This window comes from Staurois parvus, unplaced genomic scaffold, assembly GCF_062004578.1.
Source record: "Staurois parvus isolate SC_StPar_1 unplaced genomic scaffold, SC_StPar_1.0 ptg000618l, whole genome shotgun sequence".
NCBI classification, from domain to species: domain Eukaryota; kingdom Metazoa; phylum Chordata; class Amphibia; order Anura; family Ranidae; genus Staurois; species Staurois parvus.
In genome coordinates, this window is record NW_028318414.1 from 3,862,755 (window position 1) to 3,888,624 (window position 25,870).

Consider the following 25,870-nt stretch of genomic DNA (forward strand, 5'->3'; position numbering starts at 1 on the left):
AAATGAAAAAATGCAAAAAATTATTTTCACTATTTTTTACATACTGTCACCAGTGCAGTATAGCGTCTTCATATAACTGGCATGGCGGTGATCAGGGACACTGACTGGTGACAGTATGAAAAAAAAAAATATATATTTTTTTTATTTTTTTAAATTTTTTATTACTTTTTTTTTCTTTTTTTTAAGATTTGTTTTTCATATTTCACTATGTCCAAAGTAGTACAATGTTACCATTTTTTTTTTTCGTGCTTAGCTGTGATTTGGCCACAGCTAATCACATGATATGTGCATGTGATTAGCTGTGACCATTCACAGCTAGGCAGTAGTATACAATGGATGGCATGAATGAAGCCATCCATTGTATACAACTGTCATGTGACCTGCTGTGATTGGTCACAGCCGGTCACATTGTACCGGCAACGGGGGGGCCGATACTCATATCTGTCATCGGCCGTGTCCGAGGTACACGGCCGGTGACAGATCGCGCCACTGCGTGGCTCTGCAAGTGCGAAAAGTGCGCATGTGCGGGAGGACGCCATTTGGCGTCCAACCCGGAAATGCGGTACATTTTGCCGTGTATTGGTTAAAGATTTGTCTTTGAAGAACTGCAAGAACCAAACTTAGATCCCACAAGTCATAGGATGTTGTACAGGAGCAGCCGAATTTAAGACACCTTGTACAATAGTCTTGACCTAAGAATGAGAGGCTAGAGGTCTTTGGAATACGATCACAAGGGCCAAGAATTGTCCCTTGATAATACTCGATTCCAAATGTTGATCCAGACCCAAATGCAAAAATGTCAGGGTTTGTACCACAAAGCAAATTCCTGGGGTGAAACTTTCTTTGCTCACATCAGGAAATGTAAGCCTTTAGGTGTGATGGTAAAACTTGCTTTTAACAGGATCAGAATCAGAAAATCAGAGACACAAGTTTCTCAAAATTTGGGCTTCAACGTCCAGCAACTATGAAGCAGGATGGTAGAATGATCTTAAGATAAGAGACAGTCGATTTGGGAGCGCCCATGGGGTGTCTGCAGCCTCACAGTAGCACACCCACCTCGTTGAGTCTGAAAGAATGGGTATCATGGGAATGTACTTTATTTGGATACTGCAGAGTAGAAGTGAAAGGAATTTCAGGAGAATAGTGTATATCAGGCTGTACTGATCCCAGGGAGCTGCCAAAGCGTTTGTCGCTGCTGCCAGGGCATCTCTGTATCTTGGGACAAACCTTTTTAGTTTGTTGTTGAATCTGGAAATCATAGTGTCCACATCCAGTGACCCGCACCTGTGTCACATGTCCTGGACCACTTCTGGGAACATTCTTCCAGGTCCAGATGCTGTTGACTAAGGTAGAAGGATAAGACTGGAAGGTGGAGTTCTGCCAAGATTATTTTTTCTCTGTCTTTTGCCACAGCCAGACTTTTGGTTCCATCCTGTTGGTTCGTGTATGCCACTACATGGCATTGTCCAACTGGATTCTGATTGGATGACCCTCCAGGCAGAGTTGTAAAGCATTGCAGGGACAAACTGCACCGCCCAGAAGTTGCTGAATATTGACCAATAGATGGTGTGATGGAGGTGTAGGTGGAACAGAACACACGCGGAGAGCAGTGGGACACACAAGGCTTTTATTGAGTGATTTGGAGGGCACACAATCTGTATAGCAAGGTTCTGGCAAAACAAAGTTAAGTCTGTAGCACAGAGTGGGACACACAACAAAGATCACCGAGTTCTGAGAGGCAAAAAAGGGGGGTTAGTCTGTAGCACTGTCTGGGCCCACAACAGGGGGGGCATACTCTGGCAGGCAATGGGTTAAGTCCGAGTGGCACACAACAGGGCAGAAGACTGGCAGGCAATGGGTTAAGTCTGAGTGGCACACAACAGGGCGGCAGACTGACAGGCAGTGGGTTAAGTCTAAGTGGCACATAACAGGGTGGCCGACTGTCAGGCAATGAGTTAAGTCCGAGTGGCACACAACAGGGCGGAAGTCTCTGGCAGGCAATCAGTTAAGTCCAAATAGCACACAACAGGGCAGCATACTAGCAGGTACTGGATTAAATCTGAGTGGCACACAACAGGGTAGCAGACTGGCAGGCAATGGGTTAAGTCCAATTGGCACACAACAGGGTGGCAGTCTGGCAGGCAATGGGTTAAGTCCGAGTGGCACACAACAGGGCGGCAGACTGGCAGGCAATGGGTTAAGTCCAAGTGGAACAACAGGGCGACAGACTGGCAAGCAATGGGTTAAGTCTGAATGGCACACAACAGGGCAGAAGTCTCTGGCAGGCAATGGGTTAAGTCCAAATGGCACACAACAGGACAGCAGACTAGCAGGTACTGGATTAAGTCTGAGTGGCACACAACAGGGTGGCAGACTGGCAGGCAATGGGTTAAGTCCAATTGGCACACAACAGGATGGCAGCCTGGCAGGCAATGGGTTAAGTCCGAGTGGCACACAACAGGGCGGCAGACTGGCAGGCAATGGGTTAAGTCCGAGTGGAACAACAGGGCAACAGATTGGCAAGCAATAGGTTAAGTCTGAGTGGCACACAACAGGGTGGCAGACTGGCAGGCAATGGGTTAAGTCCGAGTGCCCTGGGAGGGAGAGGGCTGTAGGGTCTGGCCGCAGTACAGGACCTCTAACAGCACACTAGCTTGCGAGGAGAGAGCGGGGGGGAGACCACACTGTGCCCGGGTCCTGCTCTGGTATTTTATCTCCGGAGCAAGACGCTCCCACGTTGCCAGGCAACGGCCGTCCTGGCGTCCGGTTCCTGTGGCAACAACCCCTGACCCCTCACTCCAGCCATGCACAGGGAGCGGGGCCTTGGTCTCCGGCAGGTGCAGAGCGCGGGAACATCGGGGCCGCGCTGTGCCCACCGAGACAAGGGAAGGGGGCACACGGCGACATCCACGTGGCCTGCATGTGGGGAATCCACATGCAGGCATAGTGGGGAGGTAGACTTCTCGGCGAGGAGAGGCGTGGGTAATCTACAGCAGAAGGCAGCTCCCTGGTCCGGGGGGGAAGAGAGAGGGAGCGGGGGACCGTGACAGATGGAATTTCTCTGGTGTCCAAGACCCCCGCACTGACAAGGTCTCCAAGACTCCTTCCTTCAGGTTGCGATTCATTGTTTTGATCTTCTAGGACAGTCGGAGGTTGGATTTTTCCAATTCCAGAGTTGCGTTCCTGAGCCACCAGGCCAAAGACCACCTCATTTTGGCTGTCAGGACAATTGGTTTGTCTAGAAACTGAACTAATTTGTCCTGACTACAGAAGATTGTATTGAAGGGGTCTGGAGTGGAACTGACTTGAAGAACGCTGCCATCAAGCCGGTGGGGTAGGGAGGAGTGGTGCTGTGAGGGTAGGTTAAAGGAGAGCAGCAGGAATGTGAAGGAAGGGTTAGGGGAGATGTGAGGCTGTAGAGTAGTAGGAGGGGCAGGTCAGAGGATGAGCAGAGCTGGCAGGAAGTGTCCCTGTGGGGCTCTCAGGGATACCTGCAGCTCTGGGGAGACTCTCTGCCTTATCTTGGAGCAAAAACTGGCGGCTATGAATGGGCTCAGCAATGGCTCCAAGCTGGACACCCCCTCGCAGGGGAAGCCCCAGGTGCTCCGGCTCCCACCCTGGACGGGTTTAGACTGTGGCATCTGGGCAGCCCTGGAGCCAGCTATCCTCATGACAGCCAGTGTGGCCACCTATCAATGCCCCATTAGTACAGTCTCATCAGTGTCCTCATCAGCGCAGACTCATCAGTGGCCCCATCAGTGCCCTATCAGTGTAGCCTCATCAGTGCCCCATAAGTGCAGTCTCATCAGTGGCTCCATCAGTGCAGCCTCATCAATGGCCCCAACAGTGCATCCTCATCAGTGGCCCTATCAGTGCAGCCTCCCTGTGCCTCAACCGTGCAGTTTCATCAGTGCAGCCTCACCAGTGTCTCATCAGTGCAGCCTCTCCAGTGCCACCTCATCAGTGTTCCATCAGTGAAGCTTCATCAGTGCAGCCTCATCACCGCACATCAGTGAAGAAAAATTACTTATTTGAAGAAAAAGGTTTTTTTTCTTTAAATTTTCGGTCTTCATGTATTTAGTAACAAATAAAATAATAAAATGTCGGTCTTCATGTATTTAGTAACAAATAAAAAAAACCCAGGGGTGATTAAATATGACCAAAAGAGAGCTCCGTCTGTCTCAAAAAAGATAAAAATTTAATTTGGGTACAGTGTTGCATGATCACGCAATTGTCCTTTAAAGTGTGACAGCGCTGAAAGTTGAAAATTGGTCTGGGCAGGAAGGGGGTGAAAGTAACCAGTAGGTAAGTGGTTAAAAAAAACTGGCTCCTAACTATTTTAGCTGGCTCCTAGATTCAAAGCAAATTTGTCAAGCCCTGGTTTAAAAGACTTGCCGGTCTGTGTGGAGACACAGGCAGAGTGGACAACAGGAATCTGGGCAGAGGTAGAGAGCTGAACTAGCTTGTAGCAACTGGACACATCTTTTACTGAGGCTTTCAGACAAGGTGTCCGCAAAGACCAATAGATATCTCCCCAATTGAATAAGAGGGCGTATCCCTTGATGCTAAAGAGGATTTCCTGTAGGCTTGGAGGATTTTTTTGTTTTTGGCTTCACATGCAGAACATCCATCAGTTTGAGGCTGAAGATTCTTCAATTGTGGTGAGTATTTGTACCACCAGTAACGTATTTAATGAACATTTATTGTGCTGCTGTTCCACCGGCCAACATGTCAGACAGAAAATCTCAGCATTTTAACTGACAGAAGACAAGAGCATACATTAGCCAAACCATCCATAAGTAATGCAGATCTACAGGTCGGAACAGGTGGAAGTATTAATTTGGAAAAGTTTTGACAGGCTTGGGGTCTATCAAAAGAGCCCCGAGTGGTGACAGCACTAGTTGAAATCGCTAACTTGGAAGGCTTGGAAGCCAATGTAACTGTCTGAAGCATATCAGGAATAAAATAATTCATTAAGGACTTCTGCAAGAGTTCCCTCTGAATTAGGAAGGCACTGAAGCAGAGGGAGGTGGAAAGGCATGAAGGCAAGCTTACAGCCTCTGCATTCCCAATTTGGTATATGAACTCCTCCCCGGATAAAGCAAAAAGGAAAAAAGAGGGTGGGGGAAATCACAAGACTTGATCATGTAAAAACTTTCCAGCCTGTAACTGCCAGGTCCTTGAGAGCAATCATTTTGAACGGGCCCTCTTACCCCTCGTACGTTGTTTGTTGTTGTTGTACTGTGCCATGTATTGTCCCCCCTATTGTACAGCGCTGAGCAAACCCTTTGGCACTATATAAACTCGTAGTAATAATAATAACGTAAAATGCCAAAACTAAAAGATTTCTCCTACCGTCCAGCTCCATATGGCTTACTAATAAGAGCCTAGAGAGACTGGACACACGATAAACAGTGCCATGGCTCTGAACTTGAAAAGCACTCTGAAGCTAATTACTACAGCACCCAAAAGTCCAAACATCACCATTGGCATTGGTCACATTCCAAGGCAACTCAGCAATCTATAGTCCAGTGGGGTCTGGGTACAGACTCAAAGTGGTGCAGAGGATTAGTCAATCCAGATGGCTGCACAGTGATCTTGGCTCAACAGCAGATGAAGTCTTGATTGCAAAAAAATATCTTGGGAAAAGAAGTACATTTTCCTAGAACACTAGCAAAAAAAACTGTGTGAGGGGTTATACATGGCTGGCCAATTGCTTTTTTGCTTGCTAGTGTTCAATTCCTCCTAAAAGGGGCAGTATAATTCAAATGCATCAGAATAACTACTGATCTTGTGTCCCTTAACTAAAGATAGGAAATATATTTTTCTGAAATCACGTAAATGCAATCCTTAGTATACAGAATGCTTTCCCTTGAAGATTTAATCCTCAAAATTTATCCACGTTTTTTTTTCTGAAGTGTGAAAAAATGAATACCCGTAAGTGAACAAAAAATGTGCAAGTGCAAAACACCAACACAAAAAAGTGCACTTAGGGGTGTGCTTTTTGTCCACCCCCAGAAGAGGTAGGACCTCTACCCTGATCCCCCAGGGTGCAAGGCTCCTGACAGGGACAAAGGGTTTCCAACATGGTCCACCTAGCCAAAAGGCCTGGTGGACCCCTTTCCTTGTGGTCAGCTGAAGCTGACCACTATATACTTGGTCGAGTGGCTCTCCCAAAGAGAGACCCCCCCCCCCCCCCAAGGATGAGGGGAGGAAGGAACCTAAGGGCCAGACCTCCTCCCCCTAGATGTCAGGGCAGGCCTGAGGACCCACACCCTCCATCCAGTGAGGAAAAAACCACACACACACGTGAAAGGTGACAAACAAGTGGAGAAAAAAATAAAATATGTCGCCATGCAATAGTGCACAGGCTAGGCCCTAAGGCCCGTAGCACAAAAATTGCCCTGGACTTAGCCAAAAGGCCTATCCCTAAAAAGTGCAGTGCAAAAAAGTGTTTAGAACTGTGACCATGTGCACTTTTCACACATTGGGATCCAAACCCCAAGTGTTATTAGGAGCACCCCTGGGGCGACTACTCCCAGGGGGCACAGTTCCATGGACTTTCTGCCTCCCCAGTCCAGATAATGTAGACCCAATCAAATCAAGAGGAACTGGGCCCATCCGGTTTTCTCAGGGGAGTTACTCCCATACCCCAACTGCCTGTGGGAGCCCCAGCTTCTGTTCCAGCAGGTACTAGCCTTCTGAGCCCCCATTATACCAGCAGGGGTACTATACAGCCAGTCATCCTCACCAAAAGGCAAGAATGACAGCGGAGCACCCTTACTGGACACTCATAAGAACAGATACCTTTGATCTTAGCCAAAAGGCCGAGAAGCGATTCTCTGCTTGTCTCTTAATTTGTCCACTGGGTCATCCGAGTTTGACATACCTGGCATAGACGGAAACTGCAGATACTAAAATCTGCAGACACCTAACCAATACACCCACATGGCTTTTTGGAACATCTCATTCCAATAACAATAGGCATTGAAAACTTTCCATATTGCATGTTCTCTTTCCTAGTGTAATTTTGGTGCTATGTACATTTAATGTTATATATTTACTGATTTAAACAATAGTTCCTTTTATGAACAAATGTTTTCTTTGCACCAAACCTCTGTACTCTTGTAACTATCATTAAAATTTCATTGGTGTATTTCACAAACATGCATCTTCTGTCCTCTTCTTGTCATTCTTAAGATATGCTGCATAAAACATTTAGTTTTTTCACCCAAAAAATACTATAATAATGGAAAACACCACAATATCAAATTAATTTTATTTGGTAATTCAGTCTGCAGTTGAACTAGAAAACATCATCACGTTGTTTGAAATAATTTACCAAGCCTTTCTGAAAAGTTTTTTTTTCCAACAAGAAATCTAAGTTTTAACTTAAAAAAAAAAAAAAATCAGAACAATATTTGACAAACAGTATGTCTGCTTCGTTGTCTTCCAACTGTCAACATTTGAAGCATTTTCTCTGCAAGATCCGTTGGTCCCAATTTTCTGTACATACATTGTCGAAAGTGAAAAATATATTCCACAAAAAAAATGAGCATCTGAAGTTCGTGGGAGTTCATTGCATAAAGATGATACTGAACGCCATCACCACACAACATATGGCAACATAAGGACTTTTCCGTTCACCTGAGAAGGGAAAATATTATACCAAAATATGTGAAGGGAGGAAAACAAAAATACAAGACTGAAATTAAAATCAAATAAATTCACAAAATCACCTATCATTTAAAATTGACAGAAATTATATTAAAATGTCAGCCAATGACACATTAAACCGCATGAGTTAATTGTAAAAAGATAAAAAAATAGCTAAGTCTGCACAAATTGTGGAATCAATCCAAGACTGAAATGTTTTTGGCAGCAAAAGTCACCTTGAAATACACTGCATGTACAAATTCCAGTTGCTTCCAAGATGACATGTCAATCATAACTGTAAACATTACAATACATTGCTCTAATGTCTGGTGAACAACTAAACAACATCTGATGAATTTAGACAAGTGTGGGTATCGTGTGAAGCCAAACTGTATTTAAGGCTATTTATTTAGTGGTTTGTTTAAGTTGGCAGCTAAACACTAAAGAAAAATGTACGGATTTATGAAAATGCACTTCAGATTCATAGGTCGTTCCTGTCTGTGTCTGATTAAAACTCAATTTAGGTATACAGGGTGTCTACTTTGAGTCCTTTGGCGGTTAAAAAAAAAAAAAATTTGTCTCTCATCAGTTAAAATTTTAAAGGCTTTACATTAATAGCTACATTATCAAAGCTTAGAATGGATGCTGCATCAAAAAAATGTAATTCTATCCGGTATAATGAACATTGATTCCTAGTAGAAAGAGCCAGACCCCATCCAGCGCATGCTACCGATTGCAACTTAGCACATCTCACTGCCAAACTGATAATATAAAACTACCACTTTCTGGTCTGCCGGCTTTGTGCTGAATAACGAGCAGGGCCCTCTGATCCCTCCTGTATTAAATTGTATTGTAATTGTACTGTCTGCCCTTATGTTGTAAAGCGCTGCATAAACTGTTGGCACCATATAAATCCTGTATAATAATAATAATACCAGAAATATCTCTACCCTCAGGTGTAGCTTTACACTGATCTCAGCATGTCTGAATTTTTACGTGACTTCAGAGGCAGTATAGGAGTGCTGAAACTTGGAAGTAAATGATAACCCCAGTGCTGTTTGAGAACAGTCAAGCGCAGCGGTTCTATGATACACTCTTCAAAATGAATGCAACCCATGTTTTAACCTAGGATTTTATTTACCGATAATGCCTAAAAGTGCAGAGTGGCTTTTTATGTGGATTAATTTATGCAATGACATGAAAAATGCACTTTGCATTAAATGTTTATTTTCAGAATATATACAAAATGTGTGTATACATAAATATATACAGATATTTTTTTTACACAATAAATGCATATATCTAAAAACATATAAAATCAAAATAAATCACAAAATAAAACTTTCCCAGAGCCATTAAAGTGTTTCATAGCCACAAATATGGTACAATATGGTACCTAATGCAGATCTAAAGGCAAACCTTGAGGGCCAGTTCACACTACATGCATTTCAGTTGCTTTTTTTCTGCATCCAAAATACACAGAAAGTAGATTATATGGTTGTCGATGTTCACATCAGTGCTTGCAGTTCCAGTTCTTTCTGGTTGCAGAAAAAAAAAAAGTAGAACATGTTGCATTTTTCCTGCACAGAACTGTACTGGAATGAAAAAAATGCACTGGAACGCACCGAAATGCATACAAAATGCACTGGAACACACATGTCCCTATTTAAACTGAAGAAAAAGAGAGGGGAAAAAATGAACTGCAGTGCATAAAACACGCACTGGAACGCATCAAAAACGTGCATGCGGAAACGCTTGTGTAACGCATCTAGACTGCGTTTTTATAGTGTAAACTGGTCCTTAAGGCTGTATTCACATCTGCATACTCCAGGAGTGTGCAGAATATGCATGTCGTGCTTGCAGTGTCATTAACTGGTAAAGGAACCTGAAACACAACCAGAAAACAAACTTTTTTTATGCAGCAAACGTGCGAAAACGCCCAGTAAAAAACACACCAAGCTCCATACCTAAAAATGTTGCAATAGCTTCTTTGTCATCACCTTATGCATGTCACGTGAGATTGCAAATAAAAAAGTGGCGTTGTGAATGGGTTAGTTTTGAATAGAGCAATAGTTAAAAGTTAAAACTGCTGGCTTTTTTTTTGCCCTTTGTGTTCCATTAGGGAGATTTTCCCTAATTTATCACCTTAGCAGATAGGGCGTTGGAGAAAAATCCTCCATTTCCCCCCTATTTCTGTAACAACTGTAAAATTTGGGGGCTTCCCTCAGTCACAGTGAAAACGGTCACCAGGACTTATCAGCAGAGATACAGACAGCAATAAAAACTTAACTTATTGATCGGGTTACTAAATATTTCACACTCTCTCCAGTTACATTATGTTCTGATTTTAGGTATATATTAAAGTACAAAAAAAAAAGGCTAAATCATTCAAACTTTAAACCCCTGTCTATCCACGGCTCTTACACAAGCGCTATACAATTGTTAAAAAATCCCTGTGTACACTCTTTTGGAGTGATCACATGCCTGCGAAGTTCCAGCTCATTTATGAAGTGGTGCGATCTTGACAATAGGGCTGAATTACAGAGAGCCATGACATCACCTGACAACTTTCACTGCTACAACTGTTGTCAGTAGGGGATAGAGTTCCCTCCCACCAGCAGCTCATTTAATACAGAGAAGCTGGAGCTTCGCAGTCATGTGATTATTCAAAAAACAGTACTTGGAGGGAAGGGGGGGGGGCAATATTTTAATTGTAGTTTATATTAAATTTTCCTTTTACTTAAACCTATTTTTAAATAATGATTTTTATGGAATAGTCAATGTGGCAAGTTCAGTTATCTGGCATTACTCATTTTACAGTGTGTATAACTCCTCTAATATGTAAAGTTTTCTCATGTCCACTTTAAGATCTACGAGGCACCTTTTTTTATACTATGCAGCTTGCAGCTACAGAAAAAAAAGGAGGTTTTTGTTTTTAGACTAACAGGTCTACATTAAAATGTTAACTTACCAATCCGTGCACACTTCCAAAATATTCCAAGTACTCTGCAAAAAAAAACCCAAAGGGTTTATGTAAAGATTACTTGAGAGAAAGCAGAGACATCAGTCATATATGGGACACAATGTATTTGAAATGCTCATAGTATCTTACAACAGTTTAGTAAGTGTATTAAAGATGTGGGCTTTCACGTTACTAGACTATAAGGTACCAATAAAATTGGCCATACATGGATTGAAATTTGGCCCTCAGCAGGGACTGGTCGAATTTCCATCCATTTGTGGCAAGGTGGTTGCACCATCTACTAATCAGCTTCTGTACAACTGCCCTGTTGGATTTTTACTATAGCCTGCAGTGCTGATCTGTGTATTCTGGTGGCGGGGAAGTCTTCCCATTGTCAGAATACCATAGCTCAGCAGGGAGGATTGCCCCATCAACATCAAGTGTGTTAATAGGGGAATCCACAACCCCCTAGTTGAAAAGAAAAAACAAAACAAAAAAACTATCATCTATGGACTATGGCACATTTCACTAACACTTTTAGTGCAGTAGCAAGCCAAGACAAAGACCCTAGCCCCAGCATTTATAATTACAACTCTTAGAAAGGATATGCCATAAAACCCTACTAAACACCAATTTAATAACTTTAAGAGTGATCTACTACACTTAGCAAACAGTCACTTTCAACATTACCCCATTAACAAGGTCCTTAACACTTTATGCTACACTGAAATAACCCCCATAAGAACTTAATTACTAAAAACTAGGTTCCAATGCAAGGGTTCCATCTCTTGTGATTGCTTTCGCTTTGCAAAAGGCTGCAGTTATAAAATGAGGGAAAAAATATATTCTTGGTTGGACCCACACATGCTCTCTGCAATCTCCATTCAATTTTTCGAAAAGCTTGTTCTAAGAAATAAGTGTAGAATACAAACTCACAATAAAACTGAATGGAGAGTGGAGCGCACATGCCCAGGGAAGAATAGAAAGTTAAAGTGTTACTAAACCCAGGACCCTGCATACACTATATCTGGTCTCCCACAGTACACAGAACATGGAAATGCAATTATTTTAGTAAATATTAACTGCTAAATACCTTTTCCCATCAGCAGTTAGAACAGTCGTGTGACTTCTATCAGTGTTCAACAAAGCACTGGTTAAAGCTTGTAGGAGAAGTTTTCATTCTGTTCTAGGAAGATGCAAGACCCCTGACTTCTGTGTGGACAATGCTCATTGTTCCTGTGCTGATTACATGAACTCTCCCAAGAAAAAAAAAAAAAAAAAAACCTCTCTAGCAATACACACCAAACTGAGCATGTGCAGAGTGACTCCACATGATATGTTTTATCAGGAGATAAGAGGGGGACACTGAAAGGGGAGGATCAGAGAAGTCAGGATCAAGCAGTGTTTTTACACCATGCAGAGGATTAAACCCTTAGGTTCCACAGTGAGTATAACAAGCATGCTTTACTGCATATACAGACTGATTTTACTGATGTGGGATTAGTAACATTTTAAAGTTATGAAAACAGGTGTTGTCAATTTCCCAAATTAAGAATAAATGCTTTGTAAACTGACAGTTTTATCTTCCTGCAGAAGCCCAGGCTGTCAGATATTAGCCCTGAGCTGAGGAAGGAGTCAAAACGATCTAACCAGGGCAGAAAAAGAACATAGATAAGGATCTACAAAACGATCTTCAGAGGCAAGGCTGAACTATTCTACCAATTTAAAGTAAAAGCTAGTTCATTGGCTATGTTGACTACCAACGTTAACACTTGTTAAGACACTTTATGTAAATCAGGAGTAATGCAAACTTATTTTTGGTCAAAGGATCAAAGTATTAAAGTAGGTGCCTCAGCACATCAACCAGAAAAATGATTCTTACAAATGCACATTTCTTTTTGGTCCTCTTTAAACCCAGCTACATAAATACTGAGTCAAAGAATAATTTAAAGTGTACAAGAATGTATATAAGCATATAAGGGTAGAAATTATAATGTATAAAATATAAAGAATCACCATAAGTGAAACATATGAGGTTTTCCCCGATTTTTAAGGTATAGCATATACTACAAAAAAGAGAAGTTTTTTTTTTTTTAGCCATTCCATTACTTTTTTATTCAACCCTGCAAGTCAATAATAACAGGGGAGTAAAGATCTACTTTACATGAGCTTGCAAAAGTTATAGTAGGATATTAGCATAATGAGGAAAATAAGAGTTACGTGTCAAAAGACAACCTGCATCTCAAGCTCTTGTCCATTAGATGTTATCAGCTACATTCCATAGTCTTGATCTAATTGACCCTATGGATGAGGTGATCAGTGCCCTGCAGGGAAAGGTCTCCCTGGCTAGCACCCTGCAAACAGCTGGCAGCATTTAAGGATTACTGAAACACGTTTTGTGACAAATGCAGGCAATACATGGGTTGAATTCTGAATGAATTTTCTTTACAAAAATTGGAAATTGTGTGTGTTTTGTAATTCAATGGTGCCACCATTGATTTCGAAATTCGAACAACCAAGCCTTTAATTTCACCTCAAGTTACTACAGAAAATAATTTTCGTGGTCAAGAATGTTCTTTTCTCTCCAGGTCACAGCTCATGCTCATTTCTTTTTCAATTACACTTCTCACACGATTCTCCCATCATTGACAAGAAATTCAGTCATTTTTCAAAAGCCAATCACTCAAATTCGATGGTCGCTCAAAAATCGGCAGTTGCTGTGGCCCAGTAATGGTGTGAAATTCAAATTCAAATTCTTACAAAAGATTTTCAAAAGAAAATTCTTTTGGAATTCAACCCATGTATGGCCGGCTAAAGTCATTAGCAGATCCTAAGTCTTCTTCTGCTTGTGAAAGAAAAAGCCAAACCAAAGCTGCAAATCAATTATGAGCAGACATTTTTATTTTACTCTGGCTACTCCTACACTACCATTCCTTACACAACCACACATGTACTAATTTTGAAAATGGCACATCATAACCTCCATGATGTAACTACGTACAGTGGGGCAAAAAAGTATTTAGTCAGCCACCAATTATGCAAGTTCTCTCACTTAAAAAGATGAGAGAGGCCTGTAATTGGCATCATAGGTAGACCTCAACTATGAAAGACAAAATGAAAAAATAAATCCAGACAATCACATTGGCTGATCTGGAAAGAATTTATTGGTAAATTATGGTGGAAAATAAGTATTTGGTCACCTACAAACAAGCAAGATTTCTTGCTCTCACAGACCTGTACCTTCTTCTTTAAGAGGCTCCTCTGTCCTGCACTCATTACCTGTATCAATGGCACCTGTTTGAACTTGTTATCAGTATAAAAGACACCTGTCCACAACCTCAAACAGTCACACTCCAAACTCCACTATGGTGAAGACAAAAGACCTGTCGAAAGAAAACCAGAAACAAAATTGTAGACCTGCACCTGGCTGGGAAGACTGAGTCTGCAATAGGCAAGCAGCTTGGTGTGAACAAATCAACTGTGGGAGCAATAATTAGAGAATGGAAGACAAACAAGACCACTGATAATCTCCCTCGATCTGGAGCTCCACGCAAGATCTCACCCCGTGGGGTCAAAATGATCACAAGAACGGTGAGCAAAAATCCTAGGACCACACGGGGGGACCTAGTGAATGACGTGCAGACAGCTAGGACCAACGTAACAAAGGCTACCATCAGTAACACACTACAGCGCCAGGGACTCAGATCCTGCAGTGCCAGACGTGTCCCCCTGCTTTAGCCAGTACATGTCCGGGCCCGTGTGAAGTTTGCTAGAGAGCATTTGGATGATCCAGAAGAGGATTGGGAGAATGTCAAATGGTCAGATGAAACCAAAATAGAACTGTTTGGTAGAAACACAACTTGTCGTGTTTGGAGGAGAGAGAATGCTGAGTTGCATCCAAAGAACATGGGGGTGGCAAACTCATGCTTTGGGGCTGTTTCTCCGCAAAGGGACCAGGACAACTGATCCATGTACAGGACAGAATGAATGGGGGAATGGGGCCATGTATCGTGAGATTTTGAGTGCAAACCTCCTTCCATCAGCAAGGGCATTCAAGATGAAACGTGGCTGGGTCTTCCAACATGACAATGATCCCAAACATACCGCCCGGGCAACAAAGGAGTGGCTTCGTAAGACGCATTTCAAGGTCCTGGAGTGGCCTAGCCAGTCTCCAGATCTCAACCCCATAGAAAACCTTTGGAGGGAGTTGAAAGTCCGTGTTGCCCAGCGACAGCCCAAAAACATCACTGCTCTAGAGGAGATCTGCATGGAGCCAACATACCAGCAACAGTGTGTGACAACCTTGTGAAGACTTACAGGAAACGTTTGACCTCTGTCATTGCCAACAAAGGATATATAACAAAGTATTGAGATGAACTTTTGATATTGACCAAATACTTATTTTCCACCATAATTTGCAAATACATTCTTTCCGAATCAGCCAATGTGATTGTCTGGATTTTTTTTCTCATTTTGTCTCTCATAGTTGAGGTCTACCTATGATGCCAATTACAGGCCTCTCTCATCTTTTTAAGTGGGAGAACTTGCACAAATAGTGGCTGACTAAATACTTTTTTGCCCCACTGTATGTACATTGTGTTTGGATGCAGGTAGACCAAAGATCAACCTGCCAGAATAAAAAAAAAAAAAAAATCGTATTAATGCAGAATTCAAGCAAGGCTGCTGAGGACACTGCGCTATGCGTTCCAGTCAGTTACAACTGCTTTTTCTACAGCTAGCATTTCCATAAAATGTCCAATACACACTTCATGATGAGCATCTACTAATGAATGATTTTTTTTTTCTCTTTTTAAGAGAACAAAGAAAAATTGACAAAACAAGTAAAAGGGAATCTATATAAGTAAGCAAATGATTTAGGGTAATCTTTGATATTTACTAAATTGTTAAATATGTGTATGTGTATGTATATATATATATATATATATATACACACACATACATACACACAACCGCTCAAAAGTTTTAGAACAACCTAATTTTCCCAGTTTTTATTGAAATGTATGCAGTTTAACGTCTCAAAGTACTCTGAAAAAGCATAAAACAAATAAACGATTGGACATAAAAAAGAAATCATGGAATTACTGCCTTTAACAAAATGTAATCTAAATTTTTGACTCATCAAAGTAATCATCTTTTGCAGATATAACAGCCGAACACACTCGTGTCATTCTTTCTACAACGGAAATCAAATATTGTTCAGAAAGTTCTTTCCAACTTGTAGTGTTTCCCACAAATGTGTTGCTCTTGTAAGTTCCTTTGCTTTCACTCTTCTGTCCAGTTCATTCCAAAACAGCTTGATGGGGTTTAATTCTGGAGACTGTGCTGGCTATTCTATGATTTAAAGCCTATCGTCTTGTTCTAAGGTTGTCCTCACAGGCCTGGAGGTATGTTTTGGGTCATTATCTTTCTGTAGGATGAACCCCTGACCAAATAGGCCTATTCCAGAGGGTACTGCATGGTGCTGCAAAATGTTGTGTAGTAATTCTGATTCAGAGTGGCAATCATTATGTGAAAGTTGCTGACTCTGGATCCAGCAAAGGAGCACAGGACCATCATGTATTCTCCTCCGCGTTTGACAGTTGTTGACAAACAGCAGGGAACCATCTTTTCACTTACTCAATGGCATATAAAAACCCTGCATGATAAACCGAAGGTCTCAAATTTTGATTCATCAGTCCATAAGACCTGGAAACTGTAGAAAACTCTGATAGGAGGAGGTCTGGCAGACCCAAAGCTACGTTTAAAAACAAATAACTATTTTTCTCCAGACCAAATAAAAAAAAAATAAAATTCCTTTCAATAGCTTGTACTTACTGGAAACTACAGAACAGTTGAGGGAATATTACAGTAAAACAGCATGTTTAGTATAGATGTTTTGTCTCAAAAGAGGTACACACTACAAAGTCTATCCAAGCACTTAATAAATGGTTTGGATCTGAAGTGGATTAAGAAATGACCGTTCTCTCTCTAAAGTTTGGGTATGATGGAAGAGGATCGGCAATATGAAAAGGTGACTCTTCCACTGTCTCCAGACTTTAAGGGGTTTATTTACTAAAGCTGGAGAGTGCAAAATCAGGCTCACGTCCGCATAGAAACCAATCAGCTTCTAACCTCAGCTTGTTTAATTAAGCTTTCACAATAAAACCTGGAAGCTGATTGGCTTCTATGCAGAAGTGAGCCTGATTTTGCACTCTCCAGCTTTAGTAAATGAACCCCTAAGATTCTGTGAAATATTAAAAATCAAAATTTTAAATGTGACTTACCCAGTTTTATTTTTGTCCAGAAGATTGGGTACCAAAGCTCGGAGATAAGCACATGTGCATATCAGCAGCAGAATCACTGTCAATAAGCTCTGGAAGTTAAAAATAGCAGACTGGGGAAAAAAAAAGTTAGAATTAAAATCAGGTGAATTGATTTGACAATGTCAACTTTGAGAGGCCATGAATCCTACATTTTTAATTTGGCCTATATGCAAGAGCAATAAATGCGAAACTAAGAATACGTTCTAGCCCATCAGCTTCATCTATAAGCAAAACATTTTTCATTTTTTAGATATTGTAGGGAATAGTTACAACTATTTCCCCTCATTTCCTGCCCTGGAAACAAAAAAAGTGAATTCCCCTCTCTAGACACAGCTGTCATCAGAACAAGTGTTCCCAAACGAAGATCTCTTTTCACCTCCTACTTTGGTGATAACTATAAAATTTGGGATTTCATACTGGTTTCTGACCTGGTGATAACAGTCAAAGGGATAAAAAGAGAGGGGAATCTGTCTCGTACAAAAACAAGCAATAAATGCCTATGTAGTAAATTGTTAATAAACCAGCAATACAAACATTTACTGAAAGCACATATGCAGTGAACAAACCACCAAAATTTTGAATATATGCAAGACAACTTTCTCAAAGCAGTATTAAGGCCAAAAGCAAATATTTATAATACTGCTATGTACCAACTCTCAGATGTGGTGGCTGCATTAGTTTTTGTTAGGTTTCCTTTCCAAAAAGGGGTCATTTGTACTGTCCTGGCATTTTAGGGCCTCAAGAAATGAGATAAAGCCATCAGCACATGGCTGATCAATTTTGAACACACACACACACACACACACACACACACACACACACACACACACACACACACACACACACAAAAGTTTACATACCCTGGCAGAAATTGTGAAATTTTGGCATTGATATTGAGGTTAATTTCCCATATCTCCTTAGAAACAACCACACCATCTTTTTCCAGAGCAGCCTGTATTTCTTTTGAGGTTGCCTGTGGGATTTTCTTTGAATCCCGGACAATTCTTCTGGCAGTTGTGGCTGCAATCTTTCTTGGTCTATCTGTCCTTGGCTTGGTATCAAGAGATCCCCGAACTTTCTACTTCTTAATAAGTGATTTAACAGTACTGATTGGCATATTCAAAGCTTTGGACATCTTTTTATGTCCTTTTCCATCTTTATAAACTTCCATTACCTTGTTAGGCAGAACTTTTGACAGTTCTTTTCTGATCCCCATGGCTCATTATCTAGCCTAGTCAGTGCTTCCACGTAAGAGCTAACAAACTAATTGGCTGTTTATACACTGACACTAATTGCAATTTAAAAAGCCACAGATGTGGGACATTAAGCTTTAATTGGCATTTTAATCCGTGTGTGTCACCTTGTGTCTCTGTACCAAGGCCAAACATTCCAGGGTATGTAAACTTTTGATCATGGCTATTTGGGTGATTTCTGTTATCGTTATGATTTAAAAAGGAGCCAAACAACTATTTGATAATAAATGGCTTCATATGACCATCATCCTTCAATAAAAGAGCATTTTTGGCATGAGGAGTCATAATTTCAATATCAATGCCAAAATTTCACAATTTCTGCCTGGGTAAACTTTTGAGCACAACTGTGTATATATATATATATATATATATATATTTATACACACACACACTTTATAACTTTCACAGAAACCAGTTAATATACACTTACTGGGATTTTGTTTTCACCATGTCATGTAGCAGAATACATTTGGCCTAAATTTATGAAAAAATTTGAATTTATTGGATGTGTTTTACAACAGAAAGTAGAAAATAAAGTTATTTTCAGCAAGAGCCATTGGCTCCCGCTGCGGTCAATCACACATAGTGTGGGAGCAAGGGGCGGGGCTGTACCGCACTTTGTGTGTCTTATGTACACACAGAGGCGACTCAGAAGTGAGCCCGTAAAAGTGCCTCCATACGTATGGAGGTAAGTATGAAAGGTTTGGTACTTTAAATAAAGTATATAGATATATATATTTTTAAAAATATATGTGTTTGGACCCAATAATTGCATTAATTACATTTAAGTAAACCTGGCCAACAGAAGACCTGTAATCACAGCTGGAATGCATATTACTATAGAGTAAGTAAAATACTCCTATAATGGATATTCTGTAACTGCCTGAAGCCAAGTTATATGGGTTCATATGAAACTAAGGTCACAAAAAATGACAATCACATGTGATTTTCTAGGCAATGCAAAAGGGGGAAAAATGCACATGCTTTTTTTTCTCATGAAACATACAGAGGTCAAAAGTGACAGAAAGAGATAGAGGCATAATGACTATCCACAGGCAGACTAGTTGCAATTGCTCTCTTGTTCGAATACCTTGCTGGTCAGATTGATGGACTCTAGGGGAAGCAGATCACTTTCATTTTGACTTTGTTTGACCTCACTTGTACCGCACTGGAAGCTCGAAATTGAATTTAACCATTTGATATGCTCTAAAGACAAAACATTAACATTGCCTTAGGCACCACTTGGAAAGCTGTCAATGCAATGGATACCAGAGCCTGGCTATCAGAACCATCTCTCCCAAGTCTAACCTTGTGTCTTATCTGATCAAGGAGAAAAGAGACTTCTGGCTTCCATCTTTATGTCCAAATGTGTCTTTCAACACAAGGAGCAAAAAGAATGCATCTACTCTGGATGTTATCAATGAATATTCTGACCTTTCCCTCTACGTGTTCAATTTACATGTTAAGAAAGGATGTGCAAAGAAAGGCCATGGCTTCCTTAACACGTGACAAATGTATTCAAGAGTTCTGAAAAAAGGAGTGCTGAAGGTAGTAGCCCTTTCCACACCCATAATATATATATATATATATATATACATATATATATATATATGTTTAATGGTAAAGTTTAGGGTAATGTATTTGCACACATTCTGAGTTACTGCAGTGTTTAATGTTAGTGCAGACTTTAATGCATCTTTCAATGCAGTTTTCAGTTTTATATGTTAACGTTTCCTTAATGTTGTTGTATTTAAATGCAGATAGTTTAAAGTGGTTGTAAAGGCTGAAGGTTTTTATCTTCATGCATTCTATGCATGAAGGTAAAAAAACCTTCTGTGTGCAGCAGTGCCCCCAGCCCCCTCAATACTTATCTGAGCCTCATCGCGATCCAGCAAAGTGAATGACAGCCTCGGCTGTCCCTGGTCTCTGCCTCCTCATTGGCTTAGACAAAAAGCGGAAGCCATTGGCTCCTGCTGCTGTCAATCACAACCAGTCAGCCAATGAGGAGAGAGAGAGGGGCCAAGCTGCGGTTCTATGTGTGAATGGATGCACTGAGCAGCGGGTGTCCCCATATCAAGCTGCTTGTTGTAGGGGCACCCAACAGACAGGAGGAGACAGAAGGAAAAGGAGGAGGATCCAGGCTGCTCTGTGCAAAACCATTGCACACAGCAGCACATGATTGTTATGTTGGCACTATATAAATTTTGTATATTAATAATAATTTTACAATAAAAAAAAATAACCTTTAGAATCGCTTTAAGTCAGTCAATAGAGGGATCTCTGTATTCCTGCAAGAGCTCCCCCTGAATGTGGGAAAGATTGGCCGATCACGTGATCACGGTGGTTGACTGTCTCGTTAGATATTGATCATTATTGGGATTAAGAGATCCCAGCTCAGTCTTTGTGCTGGAAGCACGCTCTGAGCACAGACACATTGGCCTCCCACTGACGCACTGCGATGTGTTTGGGCGTTAAAGCCCACCTTTTGGCACCGCACATGTGTTATCACATGTGTGTATCTCCCAAATAATGCAGCGCTCCCATTAATTTCTAATCAATGATACAAATAAAAAACAAATATAGATGAAGAGCAATAAATATAAGTAGAGAACAGCTCTGAAGAAATATATGCTACTGCATAGTTACACTAAATCACCAAAAGCCCATAAATTAAAATAAGAATTAAGTCCATATATAGGTCCCATACACCATTCAATTACAATGCAATCCTAGATGAATCAGCAATTTACAGAACATGATCTTCACCACGAACACATACAGTGCCCTTCACCACACCTCATGGGTATCCTTTCATTCTCTGCTGGACCTTACTGTACTAGAGGAGGTCAACCTGCTGAGCTATATGGTAAATGTCTGCGAGCAATATGCACCTGTACTATCGCCCATGCCAAGTATGAATGCTAATTCAGCCTGCTGTGCTATATGTTAATCTATACTGCTTTTAAAATCCACCTCTAACTGAAGCTGAATCATAACTATCAATGTTCTTAAATAGTAATTCTTACTGCTTCCAAAATCTTTAACTCTGTCCATATTACTGTGGTGTTTATTTTGCTCTTATTGTCTAACCCAAATTTATGAGCTGATCCTAATCTCTACAACTCTGCCCTCCTGCTCTCTTATTGTCTCTTGTAGTCCTCCTTTGGTGTGAGAAGTTTGCCCTGGTAGCCATGTCTCTCCTAATTGATTAATTGGCAATAACCCCCACCCAACTCAGTATAAATTTAGGCCTTCCTTAAGGGAGGCCAGGGGCAGCATTGGCAACGATCATCTTGGATAAAGTATTGAGCATTGCACTTGAGCTCTGCACTTCAGCGAAAGCACAAAGCGAGAAAACTCAGCAGATAACTTCAAATGTCAGACTACAGGTGACGTTTCCCCATCCAGCTCTTACCGTCTGCTTCTTCATCTCACCACTCTGCAACACGCACTCCCTGCTCCTCCTTCTCACAGTTGTATCCCCTCTCTTCAAACCTCACCTCTCTTCTCCACCCCACAGCTTAGATAGATATATATATATATATATATATATATATATATATATATATATATATATATATATACAGTTGTGGCCAAAATTATTCAACCCCCACTGAAATTGAGTGTTTTGGCCAGTTTGACATTGCTTTTGATCATTCAGTCATCTTGCTTACATTTACATTAAAGAGGCACTTGTAGGTCAGACAAATATAACATAACAGTTATAATGAAATAACCACAAATGTCTTTTCTGTGCTCACAGCATTATCAGTTTTATTCAACCCCCAAGTGACATTCAATCTTAGTACTTAGTACAGCATCCTTTTACAGTTATAACAGCTTTTAAACGTGAAGCATAGCTTGACACAAGTGTCTTGCAGCGATCTACGGGTATCTTCGCCCATTCTTCATGGGCAAAGGCCTCCAGTTCAGTCACATTCTTAGGCTTGCGCACTGCAACTGCTTTCTTTAAGTCCCACCAGAGGTTCTCAATCGGATTTAAGTCTGGTGACTGCGATGGCCACTCCAAAATGTTCCAGCCTTTCCTCTGCAACCATGCTCTAGTGGACTTGGAGGTATGCTTGGGATCATTGTCCTGTTGAAAGGTCCAACGTCTCCCAAGCCTCAGGTGTGTGACGGACTGCATCACGTTTCCATCCAATATCTCCTGGTACTGAAGAGAATTCATGGTACCTTGCACACGCTGAAGCTTCCCTGTACCTGCAGAAGCAAAACAGCCCCAAAGCATGATTGACCCTCCACCATGCTTCACAGTAGGCAAGGTGTTCTTTTCATCATAGGCCTTGTTCTTCCTCCTCCAAACATAGCGTTGATCCATGGGCCCAAACAGTTCTAATTTTGTTTCATCAGTCCACAGAACACTATCCCACAACTTTTGTGGTTTGTCCACATGGCTTTTGGCATACTGCAGTCGACTCTTCTTATTCTTTGGAGACAGCAAGGGGGTACGCCTGGGAGTTCTGGCACGGAGGCCTTCATTACGCAGTGTGCGTCTTATTGTCTGGGCTGAAACTTCTGTACCCACATCTGACAAATCTTTTCTCAGTTCCTCAGCAGTCACACGGGGACTTCTCTCCACTCTACGCTTCAGGTAGCGCACAGCAGTCGAAGTCAGCATCTTCTTTCTGCCACGACCAGGTAGCGTTTCAACAGTGCCCTTTGCCTTGAATTTGCGAATGATGCTTCCTAAGGTGTCTCTTGGTATGTTTAACATCTTTGCAATCTTCTTATAGCCATTGCCCTTCCTGTGAAGAGAAATCACCTCTTCTCTTGTCTTCCTGGACCATTCTCTTGCCTTCACCATGTTTGTAACCACACCAGTAAATGTCTAGAAGGAGCTGAGTATCACAGTCATTTTAAAGCTGCCTAATTGGTGCTTATTATGCTTGATTGCTGCTCGGTGACATCCACAGGTGTTTTCAATACCTGATGGAAAGCACCTGTATGAACCTCTGTTCTTCAGAGTGGTAGTCTTTAAGGGGTTGAATAATTGTGGCAATGAAGAAACCACATAAGAACCATTTACTACTGTATTACATAAACAATTGATGTCATTTTAGTTGCATTTGGGTAGTTACAACGTCCTTGTAGGATTTGATTCTGAATACAATTCCAAATGTACACTATAGTCCCTAAACCCCTTTACAGCATTGGGGGTTGAATAATTTTGGCCACAACTGTATATATATATATATATATATATATATATATATATATATAGATATATATATATAGATATATCTCTATCTATATCTCTATCTATCACCCTCACTCCTGTCTTCACCTTATTACTGTACTCATCAACTGCTGCTAATTCTGAACCCACATACTTTTAAAACCTGCAGGACACTGGGACCTGTCCCTCCATATAAGTCATACTTCCATATTACCTCTCTCACCCTTTTGCTTCACCTAACATCTGGAGACATTTCCCCAAATCCTGGGCTGCCATCTTTTTCCTTTGACCAACACACACGACACCCTCTAACAGTGGCCGCAATCCACAAAATCTGGTTACTATTCCTTTTCTTCCTAGAACCAGCCTCCCCTTTTCCTGTGCCCTTTGAAATGCCTGCTCTCTCTGTAACAAACTCACCTCTATCCAAGACCTTTTTATCACAAACTCCTTTAACCTACTTGAAATCACGGATACCTGGTTTCATGAATCTGACTTTCCCTCTCCTGCTGCCCTCTCCCATGGTGGTCTCCTCTAGACTCACTCTCCCAGGCCTAGTGAATGGAAAGGAGGTGGAATTGGAATCCTCCTATCCCCTCAAAGCACTTTTCAGGTCCTTCATTCACCTTTCTCTCTGTCCCTTTCCAAATTTGCAGTTCACTGTATTCGTCTATTCTCTCCAGTTTCTTTAACCACTTCCCGACCAGCCGTTGTATATAAACGGCTGGACGGTGGCACTGCAGGGTTGGGTGGCCGTCTATAAACGGCCTCCCCGCACCCTGCTTGTGCACGCTCCCTGGGAGCGCGCAGCACCGCGATCTGGTGCCCGCTGTGTCCTCCGGACACAGTGAAACACCGATCGTCGGACGGGACCTCTGTACGAGGTCCCGATCATGTGATCACTGATTGGCCAATCAGTGATCACATGCAAAGTAGTAAGCAAGATGTCACTTTTGACATCATTGCTTACTATGTGTGAAATCTGTGAATGATCACAGAGGTCACATGGTACAAGGCTATTCACAAAAGCCTTGTACCATGTGACAAGCTGTGACCAATCACAGCTCACTCAGTTCTTCTCAATGAGTGCAAGAATGCACACAGAGAGAAAGAGAAATGATTGCTTTTACATCCTATATGGGTGTAAAAGCAATCAGTGTAAAAAAAAAAAAAAAAAATCTTCATCACCCCTCACAAGTAGTACAGTGTCACCATGGTGACACTGTACTGCTAGGGTGACAGTATGTAAAAAATAAAAATAAAAAATATTAATATAAAAAAATTAAATAAAAATGTAAAAAAAAATGTTTAAAAATGATAATTTTTGCTTATAAACTAATTTGGATTTTTTTTTTTTACTAAAAAGATAACGGAATAAATTTTGGCTAAGATTTATGATGAAATATAATTTATTTGCAAAATTTTATTAAAAAAACACTTTTTTTCAAAATTTTTGGACATTTCATTTACATAGCAAAAAAAATACAAATCCCAGTGGTGAATAAATACCACCAAAATAAAGCTTTATCTATCTCAAAAAAATGGTAAAAAATTCATTTGGGTACAGTGTTGCATGACCGCGCAATTGTCATTCAAAGTGTGATAGCGCTAAAAGCTGAAAATTGCCCTGGTCAGGAAGGGGGTAAAAGTGTCCGGACTGGAAGTCGTTAAGAATTGCTGCGATCTATCGGCCTCCTGGACCAGTATCAAGCTTCCTTGATGACTTCTCTGCCTGGCTGCCTTACTTTCTCTCTTCTGAAATTCCAATCATTCTTGGTCACTTCAACATTCCTGTTAATCTTAACACTCCTGCTACTTTTAAACTTCGGAGCCTAACCACTTCTTTTGACCTAAAACAATGGACACATGCTTCTACTGACTCTAATGGTAACTGCCTCTACCTCATATTCTCCTACCTATGCACTCCTTGCAACCTCACCAACTTTCCTTTTCCTCTCTCTGATCACTCCCTTATTAGCTCCACTCTCTCCTTGGCTTCTTCCTCCTTGTCTTCCAAGTACCAAACAGTTACCCGTAGAAACCTTCGCTATCTTAACCCTTCTCTTCTTTTTTTTCTGCAACAGATTGTCTCTACGGCATAATCTCAGCCCTGTTCTGCCCCAACGCGGCCAATTCTGTCTACAACAGTTCACGGTCATCCACCATGGACACATTGGCCCCCCCTCACTACACACAGAATTGGGCCCCGACCACTATAGCCCTGGCAAACGGACAATAGCAGATGCCTCAAAAAACGTAGCCGTGCTCTTGAGCATTTATGGCATAAGACTAAGATTCAGCAAGACTTCAACCAATATAGCTCTGCCCTTCAAAAACAAAATTCCTGTCTCTACACTACCAAACAGAACTATTTTATCACTTTCATTAACACCCTCTCATGCAGTCCCTGTCAACTCTTTTCTACCTTTAACTCTCTACTTCGTCCTTCATTAAGTCCACCCACTAACTCACTCATTGT

General features: G+C 41.2%; 1 protein-coding gene across 1 annotated transcript in view; it reads right to left on the minus strand.

Annotated features, from left to right (window-relative positions):
• Positions 1 to 7,262: 7,262 nt before the first annotated feature.
• The window catches only part of TMEM167A (transmembrane protein 167A), a 49,203-nt gene continuing 30,595 nt past the window's right edge, over positions 7,263 to 25,870 (minus strand). The window contains exons 2-4 of the mRNA XM_089693244.1: positions 16,903 to 17,012; positions 10,628 to 10,662; positions 7,263 to 7,647 (exon numbers count right to left, since the gene is read on the minus strand). Coding sequence (XP_089549370.1) covers positions 7,577 to 7,647; positions 10,628 to 10,662; positions 16,903 to 17,012 — 216 coding nt within the window. The 3' untranslated portion in view covers positions 7,263 to 7,576. The remainder of the gene's footprint in view (positions 7,648 to 10,627; positions 10,663 to 16,902; positions 17,013 to 25,870) is intronic.